General features: G+C 42.2%; 1 protein-coding gene across 3 annotated transcripts in view; it reads right to left on the bottom strand.

Annotated features, from left to right (window-relative positions):
* PTCHD4 (patched domain containing 4) overlaps positions 1 to 13671 on the bottom strand; it is a 55789-nt gene that overhangs the window by 15633 nt on the left and 26485 nt on the right. For all 3 annotated transcript variants that reach the window (XR_008329321.1, XM_053380274.1, XM_053380277.1), the window contains exon 2: positions 11402 to 11882. Coding sequence is in view for 2 of the 3 variants with exons in the window: in XM_053380274.1 (XP_053236249.1) it covers positions 11402 to 11882 (481 nt within the window). In the remaining variant the exon portion in view is untranslated. The remainder of the gene's footprint in view (positions 1 to 11401; positions 11883 to 13671) is intronic.

Genomic DNA, 13671 nt, shown 5'->3' with positions numbered 1-13671 from the left:
TCACTTGATTCATATGACACAGATAAATAGAGTGGAGTGTGATAAGCCTGCGGGGGTCATCCCAGTCCAAATTGCCCAGTGAGCTCACTCAGTGCTTCCATGGAACTCAAGAGCTGCCAACATTTTGGGACTCGTGGCCACATTTGGAACTGTGAGAGTACATTGTGGGCACCAGTTACAAAATGGCTGCCATGTGGGCAAAGCATAACATAAAATTAGAGAGAGTCTAGCCCTTGCTGGTCCTGACCCCAGAGACAACTTCATGATTCCCATGGGCAGTCAACTCTCTCCTGCTGCTCCTGGCTGTGGAGATATGTTGTGTGAAAAGAACAAGAACTCCGTTTCCCCTAAACCAAAGCCTCCTAGGCTGCCGTCCTGCGCCCACATATCTGGGAGTAACGTGGTGTAAACCCTCTAAATTAATAAATGCCAGGGTTCTGATTAATTGGAATATGGATTGAAGTGCAGAACTGTGCCAGACAGGGAATTCCTGGGCTAGATGATGCAAACCAGCCTGGCCAAGCAAGGGCCTTTGAGGAGAGAAATCTTTTCGCCTGGGGAGTGAGATGTTACCATGGAGATGGTGTGTTTGTTTGAGGGGGGGCAGGAAAAGGGAGTTTGGAAGCAGGGATTCCTGGGGAAAAGGAGGAGGAAGAAGGGCTGAGATCCATCTTGGCAGGGGAGAGGGAAGGTTGCCCACAATGCTTTGGGCCATACTGTAAGATCTGCACTTCCTCCCTGCAGGTGTAAACAGGCAAATAAACCCTGTTTCTTAAAGCACAACAGTCTCTGCCGTGATACACTTGGCATTTAACCCCCTGCCCCATTCCTTACAGCCATATGAAGTTCGAGATTTAAGAATGTGTACGAGTTAATCCATTTCTTTTGGTAGGGACTTATGTCATCAAAAGAATGCAATGAATGAACATCAAAGTGCTAACCTTTTTTGTTTTGTTTTTCCTTCTTTGTATTTAATGAATTCTGAATAAAAAATAAAGCACAGAACATTGGCAGAGAGATTCAGTGATTTAGCATGTGCAAGTGAATCAAAGTAGATTAGCCTATAAGAACTCATGCAAAAAAAAATGTTGAAAGGTATGAAAGGACTGGATGTTGGGGGGAAATATCATTTGTTATGTACTGAAGTTCTCACCCTGGGCCAGCAGGGGGATACTGTAGATAGTTCAGGTCCACATATGCAAATAAGGGATCGAAAGTGATGTTCAGTGATTGGATAGTTACAGAAAATGGTTACTGTGGCGTTCTAGTGGAGCTCTATATAAGCAGGCTGGCTGAACCCTTCAGTTCAGTTCTGTTCTGGCCTGTGAATAAACAAGAGCTGTTTGTTTGAAGAATCGCTGTGTCATCTGATATGTTCACCCACAACTTAACATCATTAATGCTTCATTTTTTAAAAATTAAATGTATTGGCTGGGGAATTTAAAGTGGTCATCTTACTGGCCAAAATAATACTTTCCTAAATGTTGGCTTTTATACTAAAAATAGAAATGTTGTATAATTTAAATGTTGTATTTGAGCACTTCCCTCTAAAAATCAGAAAGGAAACATCAGCCAATAACTCTGAAATAAAGCATGAAATAAAACAAATAAATGCAAACTGTTTTAAACAGAACTTGCACAAGGCACAGCAAAGTGGACTGTTTGATGACTCTCAAAGAACTAAATATTTCTAGTCTATTTACCAACATGTGAAACTGTATTTTAAGCTACTGGCCATGTCTGTGCTGCTACACACACAGGGCTGCAATCTTCTGTTAAAGGAGCTTTGCTCTCGATGTCTACAGGAATAGGGCAGGAGGCACAAGCCTGCAGCATTCCGTTTTCCTGCTTTCTGTCTAAATGCAGTTCCCATTGTGCCTGGGGAGGTGGTCTAATTAACTTTGCTTTTTGCCAGGCCAACAGGCACAGCAAGAGAACAGCAGAAAATGAAAAGGAGGCTGTGCTTATACTTGCCAAAAAGAAGGAATGAGAGGAGTGGGTACAAACAAAGCGATTGGTTATGTGCCTAAGAGAAGGCTGTTACTTTTCAACCTATAAAGCACCTGCAAATTCTGCATGCCTAGCCCAGCCTCCTTGACTGGCTTTTCAATTAATTAATAATTGATTGGAAGGGATCCCAAGGGCCATCTAGTCCAACCCCCTGCAAGCCGTCCCTGGGGAGGCTCAAACCACCAACCCTCTGGTTAACAGCCAGGTGCACAGACCCATTGTGCCACCTGGCAGGAGGCAGGGCAGTGGAGGTGTTGCTGCAAGGTGCACTCCTGTGGCCCTTTGTGCATGACTCTAGGCCATCTCTCGAGACAGCAAAAATGGTCACCTAATGATTGATCACACAAACACTGCTGTGTTTATAAATGGCATCTCCTTGGAGAGCCAACATCCCGCTGTGTCCAGAAGCAAAGGCATGATGGATGTCTGAGGCTGCAACAATCTTGCTAGAGGATAACATTGCCTTCCTCCGCTGCACGTTTCCTGAAGAGTGAAATCCCTCAGCCCAGCCCCGCTCTGTTATTAGGCTCAAGAAAGCCTTTGCAGCCAAATTGCAGGGGTGAGGAAGGGATGTCATGACCCAGATGCAGGTAACAAATACAACTCAAAGCTTCTCAAAGCTCATAGTTCAACTACTTAAGATTTAGGGGTGACCACCAACCTTGATGGCCTTCAAAGAGGACTAGACAAATTCATCGAGGACAAAGCTATCTACAGTCGCTAGTCATGATGCTGATTGACTGATTTCTTCCAAGGGGCTCAAAGGGCTCCACATCCCCATTTTATCCTCACAACAACTGTGTGAGGTGGGCCAGGCTCAGAGGCAGTGACTGGCCTTGGGCTACCTGGCTGAGGGGGGACTGAACACCATTGACTGGGAACCCTAAGCAGGAATTGCGTTGTGGCTCTGAGGTGTGGCTTGTGGGCTTCCCACAGGCATCTCTTTGAACACTGTGGAAACAACACCCTGCGCATGATGGGCCTTTGGTCGAATCCAAGAAGGCTCTTATGATGTCCTCTTATGATGTTAGTGCTAACAATATAGCAGAAAGATATTATTAAACTAATAATTGCAGGCGTCAAGGAGAAGAGCAACATGAAACGTGCATAACATCTTTATTAACTTTCATTCAGGTTTATCCAGGCATTTGATGGCTGAAATACATTGTTCCTGGCAACCTTGAAATTATTGGCTGTGAGAGTATGTGACCAGGTATGTGACATGGGTTTGGTTTTTTTAATATTCTCAATGTCTTAAAATATGTTTTAATTTTATTTTTAATTGTATTTTTCCCCACTTTGGTGTTTGGCTTCTTGGGCTCCTTTCTTCTTCTAGCCCACGCCTGATGCACTAGGGAGTTCCCAAACAGCAATTCTATTAAGAGGAAAATACATAATTTAAACAAACAGAACCTCAGAACATTTGTTTTTTTGTACCCTCAAGGCAAACAGGAAATTTATTAGGCAAAGCAGGTTCTCAACAAAAAAGGAAGGATTGGTGCAAAAGAATAAGGATTACAATTCGTCTTGTGAAAATTCAGAGTAACTCTACCAAAAATTGCTAGGCATTCAAAAGAAGAGTAGGGTCATGTGTTCTCTCTCTCTCTCTCTCTCTCTCTCTCTCTCTCACACACACACACACACACACACACACACACATCTCCTGCTTCCCTTTTCCACATCAAATGCAGCACACTCCTGTGGGCTGTGTGCCAGGATGCAACTTTTGCAGCTTTTCCTTTGGGAATCGCTGTGAGGCCTTAGTTGTCAGTTAGAAGATTATTTGTGTTTTGACTGTTTGAGGAACAGGATTAGCAAACACAAAGAGGTAAAAAGGAGACTCCGGATTATGATTCTACGGTGTCACCTTAACAGGAATTATCTACACAGGAACAGATGGCAAGGAGAGGTTTGCAGGAGATACTACACACACACACACACACACACACACACACACACACTGGGATACACAAAAGTAAATGTGTCCTGCAAAGAGATTAGAATTGAGCCAACATGCCTACAAAGAGTTACAACCTTTAAAAGTTGCATTTTGGTTTGCCAAACACCCATACAAAAAGATTGCAAAGATTGATAGTAACATCATTTTGTTAGCAACGCTTGAAGAGTTTAAACCTTGCTAGAGATGGACCAGCACTTCACCTGAGCCTGGCTTGCAATCCAAGCTCCCAGGTTTCTCAGAAGCCTCCCACAAGGAGGGGAATAAACTTCTACATACTCGTTTCCAACTTCAATCACTTCCTGGGCAGAAGAGCTTTCCCTGCCCTAACCCCAAAATATTTAAAGGGTTTTTTATTTTTGGACTTGATTCTTTGTACATGACTCTCGGTATTTTATTTTTAGCATCTCTTATTGTCTGCATTTCTTTTGCCAAGGTTTGTGTTCTGTTCTGTTTTGCTCCCTTGGCCAAGATTTCCATTTTCTGACAGCTGCCTTCTTGCCTCCTAAGAGCATCCTTGACTTTGCTTGTTACCTGTGCTGGCAATCCTCTTGGGGCTTGGAGAGATTTGACTTTCCTTTTCAACTTCCTTTTTTGTCAATAGCCTTGTTTTTTTCAGAATTTTTCTCTGTGGGAGTCAAATGTGACTGCGTTTGACTTTGCTGGCGATTGTCTTCTGACATACATGCTGAATTGGTTCAAGTTTCCAAATCAGTTCCACAAATACTTGCATCTTGCACCAGATCCACTTCTATGCTTACTTGTCCTCTGGAAGGTTCCAGGAGCAGCTCTTCTGGGGCATGGTCATTTAGATTGTAAGTTTTACCTCTTTATCGTAACAGGAACACCCAGTCAACGTGAAGGTAGCTGAACTCAGCTTTTGCAACAACTCTTCTCTTTTGGACGCCTCTTTAACTTTATTCTCCATCTCAGGATTGTCTCTGGGGATTTGGGTCAGGGGGGGTGATAGTGTATCCTTGAAATGGCTATTGCCACTAAAAACATTATGTGCTGGATTCTGCCCCTCTGGGATATTTTTTTTAAAATATTTTTATTAGGTTTTACAACAAATTTTAGCATAATTACTACTGATAATATAATCACAAACTAAGTTTCAAAATATCCCCCACCCCACGACTTCCCTCAACTTCCCTTTCTGGTTTATAACACATTTGCTTCTCTTGCACATTATCTTATTCCCTAATATAGTCTGCCCCTCTGGGATTTCAAGCTGGTTTGACTGTCATCTTTCACGTATACGGTGACATCACCTCCAAGCTACCCTTCCTTGTCATTTCCAGCATTTGCGTGCAAAGATGTGTCTCACGGGTTCTCCTCCTTAACCAGCTCCCCCCCCCTTTTCTTTTTTGCCCAGCTGCTTGTAATGGTCCTTCTTTTTACCTATAAGCTGCCTTGAATGCCATCAGGGGGAAAGTCGGGGTATAAATTTATTGGTTGTTGTTGTTGTTATGAAGCTTTAGTTACTTCCCATTTCCACATATTAGTTCAATAAAATGCATGTACACCCTAACAATGAATATAAGGGCTAACGAAATGTCTGAATTATCAAAGGATTTATTGCTAATAATAATAAATGATAAATATAATGATAGACTAAACTGAGGTAAAATGGAAATGTAGCCTGTGAAGGAAATGCTCTGAACTGCATTGGACGTACTGTACTTATTGCAAGTTTGGGGATTGTGGGGTTAATTTGCTAAGACTGGCTTGTCTTGGGATCAAAGGTTCCTTAAAAGGTGTAATCAGGCTGGCCCACCCATGAGGCAGGTGAGGGGACCACCTCAGGCAGCAGGATACACTGGGCAGCAGATCCCAATATCAATCAATCTTTCTTCCTCCTTTTTCCTGATGTAGATCTTCTCTCACCCCTTCTTCTTTGGCAGGCAGGAAGAAGCCATTTTGGGGGCCAGCCCTGGGTGTGATGGTGTCACCTAGGCATTGTTTGCATTTTCCACAGAGCATTCAGAAAAAGTTTCACAGGCAGTAAAATTTGGCTTAGTTACAAAGTGGTAAAAGTCCCTAAATTATTGGTGTAGGAACTCAAGAGTAGCTTGTGAGAGCCAGGCAGACTGAGCTGGAGCAACCAGGTCAAACCTCTTTAGATGCCACATTTCTCAGGTAGACTAGAAGTTGGCCAAAAGGCTTCATTACCCATTCCTCCCAAAGTAAGGGGAAGTGACCTCACTAAGCCTGGCAGGACAGCTTACTATATGGTATTAACCCCTTCATGCATTAATTAGACTTAAGCACGTTGGTTATATATGGGGAGGAGGAAGAGGCTGAAAGGAAAAGAGCAACTGCCAGAAATTGCTTTCTTTCCCATTTCACTGATGGAAGCTTTGCTGGCAGCTGAGTTGGATACAAACCACAGAAGTTGACGGCAATATGGTGGCTCTGCTGGCATCAATCCATGGCATATTAACAAAATTAAGTTGGAAACATCTTGAAGCTTTCTGGCAGTGTACCATAGCAGGCCATTATTCTATTGGAAAATGAATGCTAATATATAGCTAAGGATTACAATGAGAAACAAAGGATGGGAATGAAGTATTTGTTTCTGATTGAATAGGTGAAATGTATGACAGGCAGCAAGCTTCCACAAGTGTACAAACTTTGTTTTAATTTTAGAATAGGTTTGTTTTAAATGCTGATCAGAATTTGGGCTGAGTATATAGTTGGCAACCAGCTGTCTTCATTAAATGATGAGCTTGCAGTGTTCTTCTGTATAATTTGGATCCCATCGGATTATAATAACAGGAACATTAAAACTGCCACAGGGCATCAATCCAGTTAAGAACAATGAGAGTGCCATAGGTTCCCGCCCCCTAAACTGTTACTATTTTCAAAAGATTAATAAACATCTTCCACAAATTCTTTGGAAATGGGTCTGTGGAAATCATTCTCAAGTATTTTGTTCTTATGGTTCATGCACAGAAGCAAGGAGATATTTTCTCAGTTCCTCTTGGACCTCTGCTCCTCAGTTGTGTAGCTTTTATTCATCTCCTGGACAGCTCGACTGGCTCAGACAAAAGAGGCATTTTCTCAGCCCTCTTCTTTCAGCTTGGCTGCTGCTGCGAGTTAAAAGTATGTGATGGCCACAACAAGCAGAACGGAAAGAAGCAGTTTTCAGGCTAGACCAGCTAAGTCTTTGGGAGGATTCACTTTCTATTTCTCTCCATTTGGAGAACTGTCCATTTACACCTACTCTTTGCTTCCTGCAACTTAACCAATTCCTGATCCACAAGAGAATTTCTCCTCTTATTCCTTGATGGCCAAGCTTAGTCAGGAGTTTCCGGTTAGGTTCTTTGTCAAAAGCGTTTGAAAGTCCAAGAACTGGATCACCGCTATCTATATGCTTGTTGAGACTCTCAAATAACTCTTAATAGGTTTGTCCTTGCAGAAGCCATGCTGACTCTGCTGCAGTGAGCCTTGTTCTTCTATAAGACTGGTTATTTTACCTTTAACAATACTTTCCACCAGTTTTCCAGGGACAGCATTTTTGGTTGTTGACAGCGAGTTTGTAATTTCTTCCAAATTCTCTGAGGACTTATCTCCCCCAATTAAATTCTAAATTATTTGAGAACAATGGACAATCAGCATACCAAGTAATGAGCTAGGGAAAACAATGACCGAAGAGTCTGTTTGGCCACCTGTTAGTGCTTTGTATGGGCTTGCCACTCTTTTTGGGGGGGGCAACTAAGAGGGCATTGCTGTATGCCTGGGTGGTGTATTACAATGAGTGATGTCATTTCCTAGTGCTGTGTCAAAAGTTCGAAACTGAACTTTTTGCCATATATGTAGAGCATGGGTAGGCAACCTAAGGCCTGGGGGCTGGATCCAGCCCAATCGCCTTCTAAATCCAGCCCGCGTATGGTCCATGAATCAGCGTGTTTTTACATGAGCAGAATGTGCCCTTTTATTTAAAATGCATCTCTGGGTTATTTGTGGGGCATAGGAATTCGTTCATTCCACCCCCCCAAAAAAATGTATAGTCTGGCCTCCCACAAGGTCTGAGGGACAGTGGACTGAACTCCTGCTGAAAAAGTTTGCTGACCCCTGATGTAGAGGAAGGGAACAGAAAGGAGGTGGTTACAGCCACTATGTTCTGTGGGCTGGCAAAACATTTCCAATTTCAGTGTTGAAGGACTTCATTTGTAATGAACAGCAGAGGCTTCTCTTCATCCTCTTATTGCAACTGTTTTTGCCACCATAAGGAAGCTTGTCGGCTTCCCATAGGTATCTGGTGGGCCATGGTGAGAGCAGAATGCCTCTGGCCCAATGCAACAAGATCTTCTGGTGTCCTGAAGATCTGCTGCAGAATTGCTAGCTTTTGGAAGAGTTCATGGCTATCTCTGGCAGTCTCCTACAAAGGATGATGTGCATACAATACTATATCATCCCTCTTGTGAAGCATGCTCCTTTCAGCCTAAATGAATTTGTGCTTAATATGATATGCACTGCTACATTTTAAATACAAAGGTGACAGTTTTCATAAATTAAACCAACCCCAGAGTAGCAGCTGATCTGGGACAGCTACTTAAAGAAAACAGATCAACAATGATTGCATAGCCTAGGTTGGAGAAAAGCAAGGACAACATCCTATTTTCGTAAGTCTGAATATCCCAAGTAACAGGGAGATGTGTGTGCAGAGCAAAGTACATTTACCTCTCAAAACACAATGCAATATAGTGTTTTGACTGCTGTACAAATTGAGCACACAAGGAATGCCAAAATCAGATATGTTTGGTCGCTATACTTATTTGATTAGTTGCATGACTGCCATGAGAAAGTTGTTGATACAAATAGCTAAAATGAATAAAGTAAAAGGCATTCTGTCTCCATTCACGTTGTGAGAGGATCCCACTGTCAGAGGACTGAGGCAGGATCAAGCTCTGCTCACAGCACTCTATCAGTGCCATGCACATTGATGATGCTGGAATACACACCATCTCTGAAAGTACAAAAATAAGACCAGACTTTGAGTATATCTGAACACAACGAATACAGCGCATTCTAATTTCTGTCACCAGGAACCCTCTAACTTTCTTTTGGGAATCTTTGGAATCAGGTAGGCTCCCAGATTTGGTTTAAGCACAGAGCAGCACTAGAGAGAGAGAGAGAACCGCCTTCAACTGTGCTGAGAAGCAAGTACTACAGCCCCCACCACCCCCACCACATAGAGGCAGAAGCAAAAAGCAACCACAAGACTGCAAAAAATGTTTGGTGGTGGTTTTTTAAGGTCTGATGAGGGGAGGGGAATGAATAACACATTGTGCACTAATTTGAAAGCATGTCCACCTGTGTGTACAGACAACAGGGATAGTAGCTGCTGTTTTAGATTATATTGTTGTGTGAAATTGAGTACGATTGCAAACTGCTATGTGCAAAATAACGCTGCAAAAAAATTATCCCAGTGTATTTCCAAGGCTATGTATTTCCAGTCTAGATACTCCTCTTCCTATTAGCAACTGCCTGAATCCTGTGTTCCCACAATACTACACAAAGGCACCAGTATTCCATTTTCTCATGTGTGAATATAGTAGCTGCAAGGAAAGAGCGCCATTTTAACTTGTTCATAAAATATTTCAAGTTTGGGGTGAGAAATGAGGTAGCCAGATTTGCTGATGATACCCAGTTGATCAGGGTAGTTAAAACAAAAAGAGATTGTTAAGAACTCTAAAGGGATCTTTTCAAACGGAATGAAGGGGCAGTAAAATGGTAAATGCAATTCATTATAAGCAAGAATAAAGTGATGCATGTCAGGGCAAAACAAAACCTCAATTTCATAAATACGTTCACAGAGTCTGAAATGGCCAGGAATGACACCTTGTGGCCACAGCGGAAAGCACAGTGAAAATGCTGACCCAGCATGTGGCAGCTGAGAAAATGCCTAGCTCCATTTCTGGGATCATTAGGACAATACCGTAGGCTAACCGTAGGCTTGTTAAGAGAAACCTATGGGCAGTGTTCAAAACCCCCCTTGTTCTAGGCGCATTTTGCGACAGGGAATTTCTTCAGCGTGAGCAGTTTCTGAGCTCTGGGCGCAGTCCTGCGCCTAAGATTTCAGATTAAAACTACAGAGTGGAAGGAAAGGCAGACCTTTTTCTGCTTCCAGCTACTCTCTGAAGACTGGAGAAGAAACCTTCTTCAGATATTAGGGGGGTGGGCAGGGGTAGGACTAGACCGTGTGAAAAATGAACATAATACTTTAACTGCAGTTCATTCATTTTCAGCTTTGTGTTTTTGTTACAAAAAGTGTGCCTAGACGTTCCGTTGTTGTGCCCATAACCTAGGTTTAAGGTGCCATTTAGCTCCTAGTGTTCATTTATCAGTTTCTAGCATTGCCTATGTGGAGACCAGACTTGGAATACGGTGCAAAATTCTGGCTACCTCTCCACAAGGGTATTGTAGATATTGTAGCCTCTGGGATACAAACCTACCTCATTCACATCTGAAAATAAGGATAAGGGTCTAGAAAACCCACTCTTCTGATTAGAATCAACATTTTGTTTCGTTACTTCTTGTGATCAATTAGTTTAAATAATACAAAAGAAAACTCACCCAAATCAATTTCACTTTATCAAAAATATCATGCTTGCTATTTAGGTGGAATGAATGGCACCACACTGCAGTCTCTTGCAAATATTAGGGCAGGGTTTGTAACGTCCCTTTGCTTACATTCTTGCAAACATTTGGCATTTATGGCCCATTTACTCCAAAGGAAGCGTCACTCGTTTCAGTGGGTGGCAGTCAAGAGCAGAGCTAATGGACTTGACTTGGGCAGGGGTCATCAGGACTGCTGGCTTTGGTCTCAATCCTGCCCACACTCACTTTGGCGTGTTGGGGAATTTGCTTCTGTGTAAACATGCACATGATAATACTGTCAAGGAGTAAATCCTACCAAACTCAGAACAACTATCTTCCACATCTACCTTTATAGGAACAGAAAGTTGATTTCCTCTCCAAATTACATTATTCTCCCTCTATGTAAATGGGGTGGGGGCAGGAATGCCAGACAGAATGCTGCACACATTTCCCCTTTTAAAAGGCCTCCTTCCAAGTCTTTCTGTTTCCCTTTTTTGGCCCATCTCCCCAGTCCTGCATCAAAGTCTGTTCAGCAACTCTTCATTTTCTCTGCTGACTTGACTAGTTTTCAATAACAATTTCTCCTTCGTTTTGTAACTTGGATCAATAAAACACATCTCTCATATTGGCCGAGGTTATAAACACAGTCATTTTACCCTTTTCCTTTGTTTGGAGATCCCCCCCCCCTTGTAAGTGGATGGAGCAATTTAACAGGCTAAAAAAGTTGAAGGTAAATAATTAAACACTGCATCTTTGTAGCTCAGGACACATTCTACAATCCTGTCATTAAGCCATGCTAATCCTATTATTATGAAGATAAATAATTACCCATTGCGAAGAAAGGAATTCCCAACAGAGTCGAATTATATTTTCCATCAGTAATGAAAAATATCCCTGCCGCAGTGACACTGGAGATACAGATCGTGAGCGCTCCCAAGAGGCCAAGGAAGGGCTTGCTGCGCAGGCAGTCTTTCATGGAACTTGAGAGGATGGCAGCCAGCAGAATCAGCATTAAGCTCACCAAAATCTTGCCTCTGGCCAGGATGCTGGTCTTGTGAAAGTCCCTCCACAGGCTGAAGGAGGCTAGAGCATACAGCTGCAGGTCCTCGTGGTGCAGCTGTAGTTTGTGTATCAGTTTGCAAAATTCATTCTCCCATTTTTCACCAATGAGGTCCTGTACTGCAGAATGGTAGGTTTGGAGGTAGTAAGTGATTTGGATGGCTCTGGCCGACTTGACCCTTTGGTCCTTGCTGCCTGGCAATTCCATGACCCCACCAAGCTGATGGCCGATGAAACTGCTTCTTCCATCCTGAAGAAGAAAGTATTTTAAAAAGCAAAAGAAGTGGTAAGTGAACCAACCCAACAGTAATTTGCAATTTACTCATGCCATAAATTCTGTTAAAAGTCCCATTGTTATGAGAGTTCAAAGTATCTTCTGTTTTAAACTTAGAATAATATGAGGTTGTCTGAGGGCTGTTAAACCATTTTCTTCTTTGGTTTGCTTGCTTAGAGGTAAGAGCCTCTCAGAGAGGACAGGAAGTGCAGCTGCGGCCACTTGTGCACATAGCAGGGAGGCGAAAATAAAGAAGAAAATGGCTGAAGAGCCCTTGGGCCACTTTGTATTATTGCAAGTTTACTGAGAAGCCCCACCACCGACTCTCACACATGCAAACAATGCAGGCACATAACATATAAATTAACACATAATCTGAATTATTGCTTGGATTATTGGATTAATTGGATTAAGAGCTTGCCATACATTCAAGAACTGTAGGCATACTAGATTTGACTTACAAACTGCTCAATGTCAAGTTTCAGAAGCATCACTAGAAGTTGGTTAGAATGCTGCACTTTTCTCCCATTAACCCAAACCATAGAACTCTCCACCTTAGAAAAGCCCAACAGTTGTCAATGTGTTTAGTCTTACAGTCTTTCTAGTTTCCCCAAACACGTAGGCAATTTGATTAAAGTTTGAAGCCTGTAGTGCAGCCACAACCATAGAGGGAGCCAGCCTCCTATGACGTCTGCAAAGCTCACCAAGAAACACTTGTGTCTTTATATGCCCCCATTTAAAGAAGCTTTCATGGGGGGGCCACCGGAGGATAAAGAGAAAGTGTGGCTCTTCCCTGCTCTGACATCTTTGTGCTGATCTGATACATTTGCACAACGTGTCCTTCTCCTTATCATCCTTTTGCGGTGTAATCCTATACATGGATATTTAAAAATAAATCCCACTGCGTTCAACTGCGCTTATTACCAGGTTAGTGCATATAGGATTGCAGCCTCGGTGGCTTAATGTGGCAGAAATGGGTCAGGCTTCCAAAGGGAAGGGAGGAGCTGCACACTAGAAAACCCTGTTGACCCAGGACAGGGAATGAAGTTTAGGAACAACGTCTCTTTCATTTTCTTCTTGCATGTAAATTATTCTATGCCATTGCTACAACTGGCTGTCGACGGAGCTGCTATTCTCTGCTGCATTTTATCATAATAAGTTGAAGTTGAAATAAATAAGTGTCCACTTTGCAATTCTGTGATTCAGTTAACAGACTGAAAGAGTATTTATTCAAAATTCAAATATTTAAGACCTAAAATAGAATATGGATATTTATTTTTCATGAATATTTTCTCCCAAATGTTGCCTGTAAAAACTTAACACCATGAAATTTAGCCATTGCTGAATGAAATGATTTTCATTTTCTAATCAATTGTATTTCCCCCATCACTCTGAATACAGCAATGCATACATGAAATTTTTAGTTTCCTTTCCCATTTGTTGTCTCATTTGTTTTTCATTCTTACATTCCTTACAGCACATTCCATCAAAATGGTATGAAACTTGAATTGTTCCCCACCAGTGACAGCAGACATACTGGACGAGGGGTCCATTTTATTAACAATTTAAAAAGAAGTAACACCCTGAAAGCTTCCCACTGCTTTACTCTTCAGATCTGACAGTTTTCACTTTTTAATGAGTTTCAGAGTATTCAGAGAAGCCCTCTTTCTTTTAGAACATTCCTCAAATGTGACAGTTTGCTAAGCAAAGCACTGCAATGAGAGTAAGCAGTGGATTCGGACAAACTGCAATCTGAAGGGGGTTG

The sequence above is a fragment of the Podarcis raffonei genome, chromosome 3, assembly GCF_027172205.1.
Source record: "Podarcis raffonei isolate rPodRaf1 chromosome 3, rPodRaf1.pri, whole genome shotgun sequence".
NCBI classification, from domain to species: Eukaryota; Metazoa; Chordata; class Lepidosauria; order Squamata; family Lacertidae; genus Podarcis; species Podarcis raffonei.
This window is presented reverse-complemented; position numbering and strand designations above follow the sequence as displayed.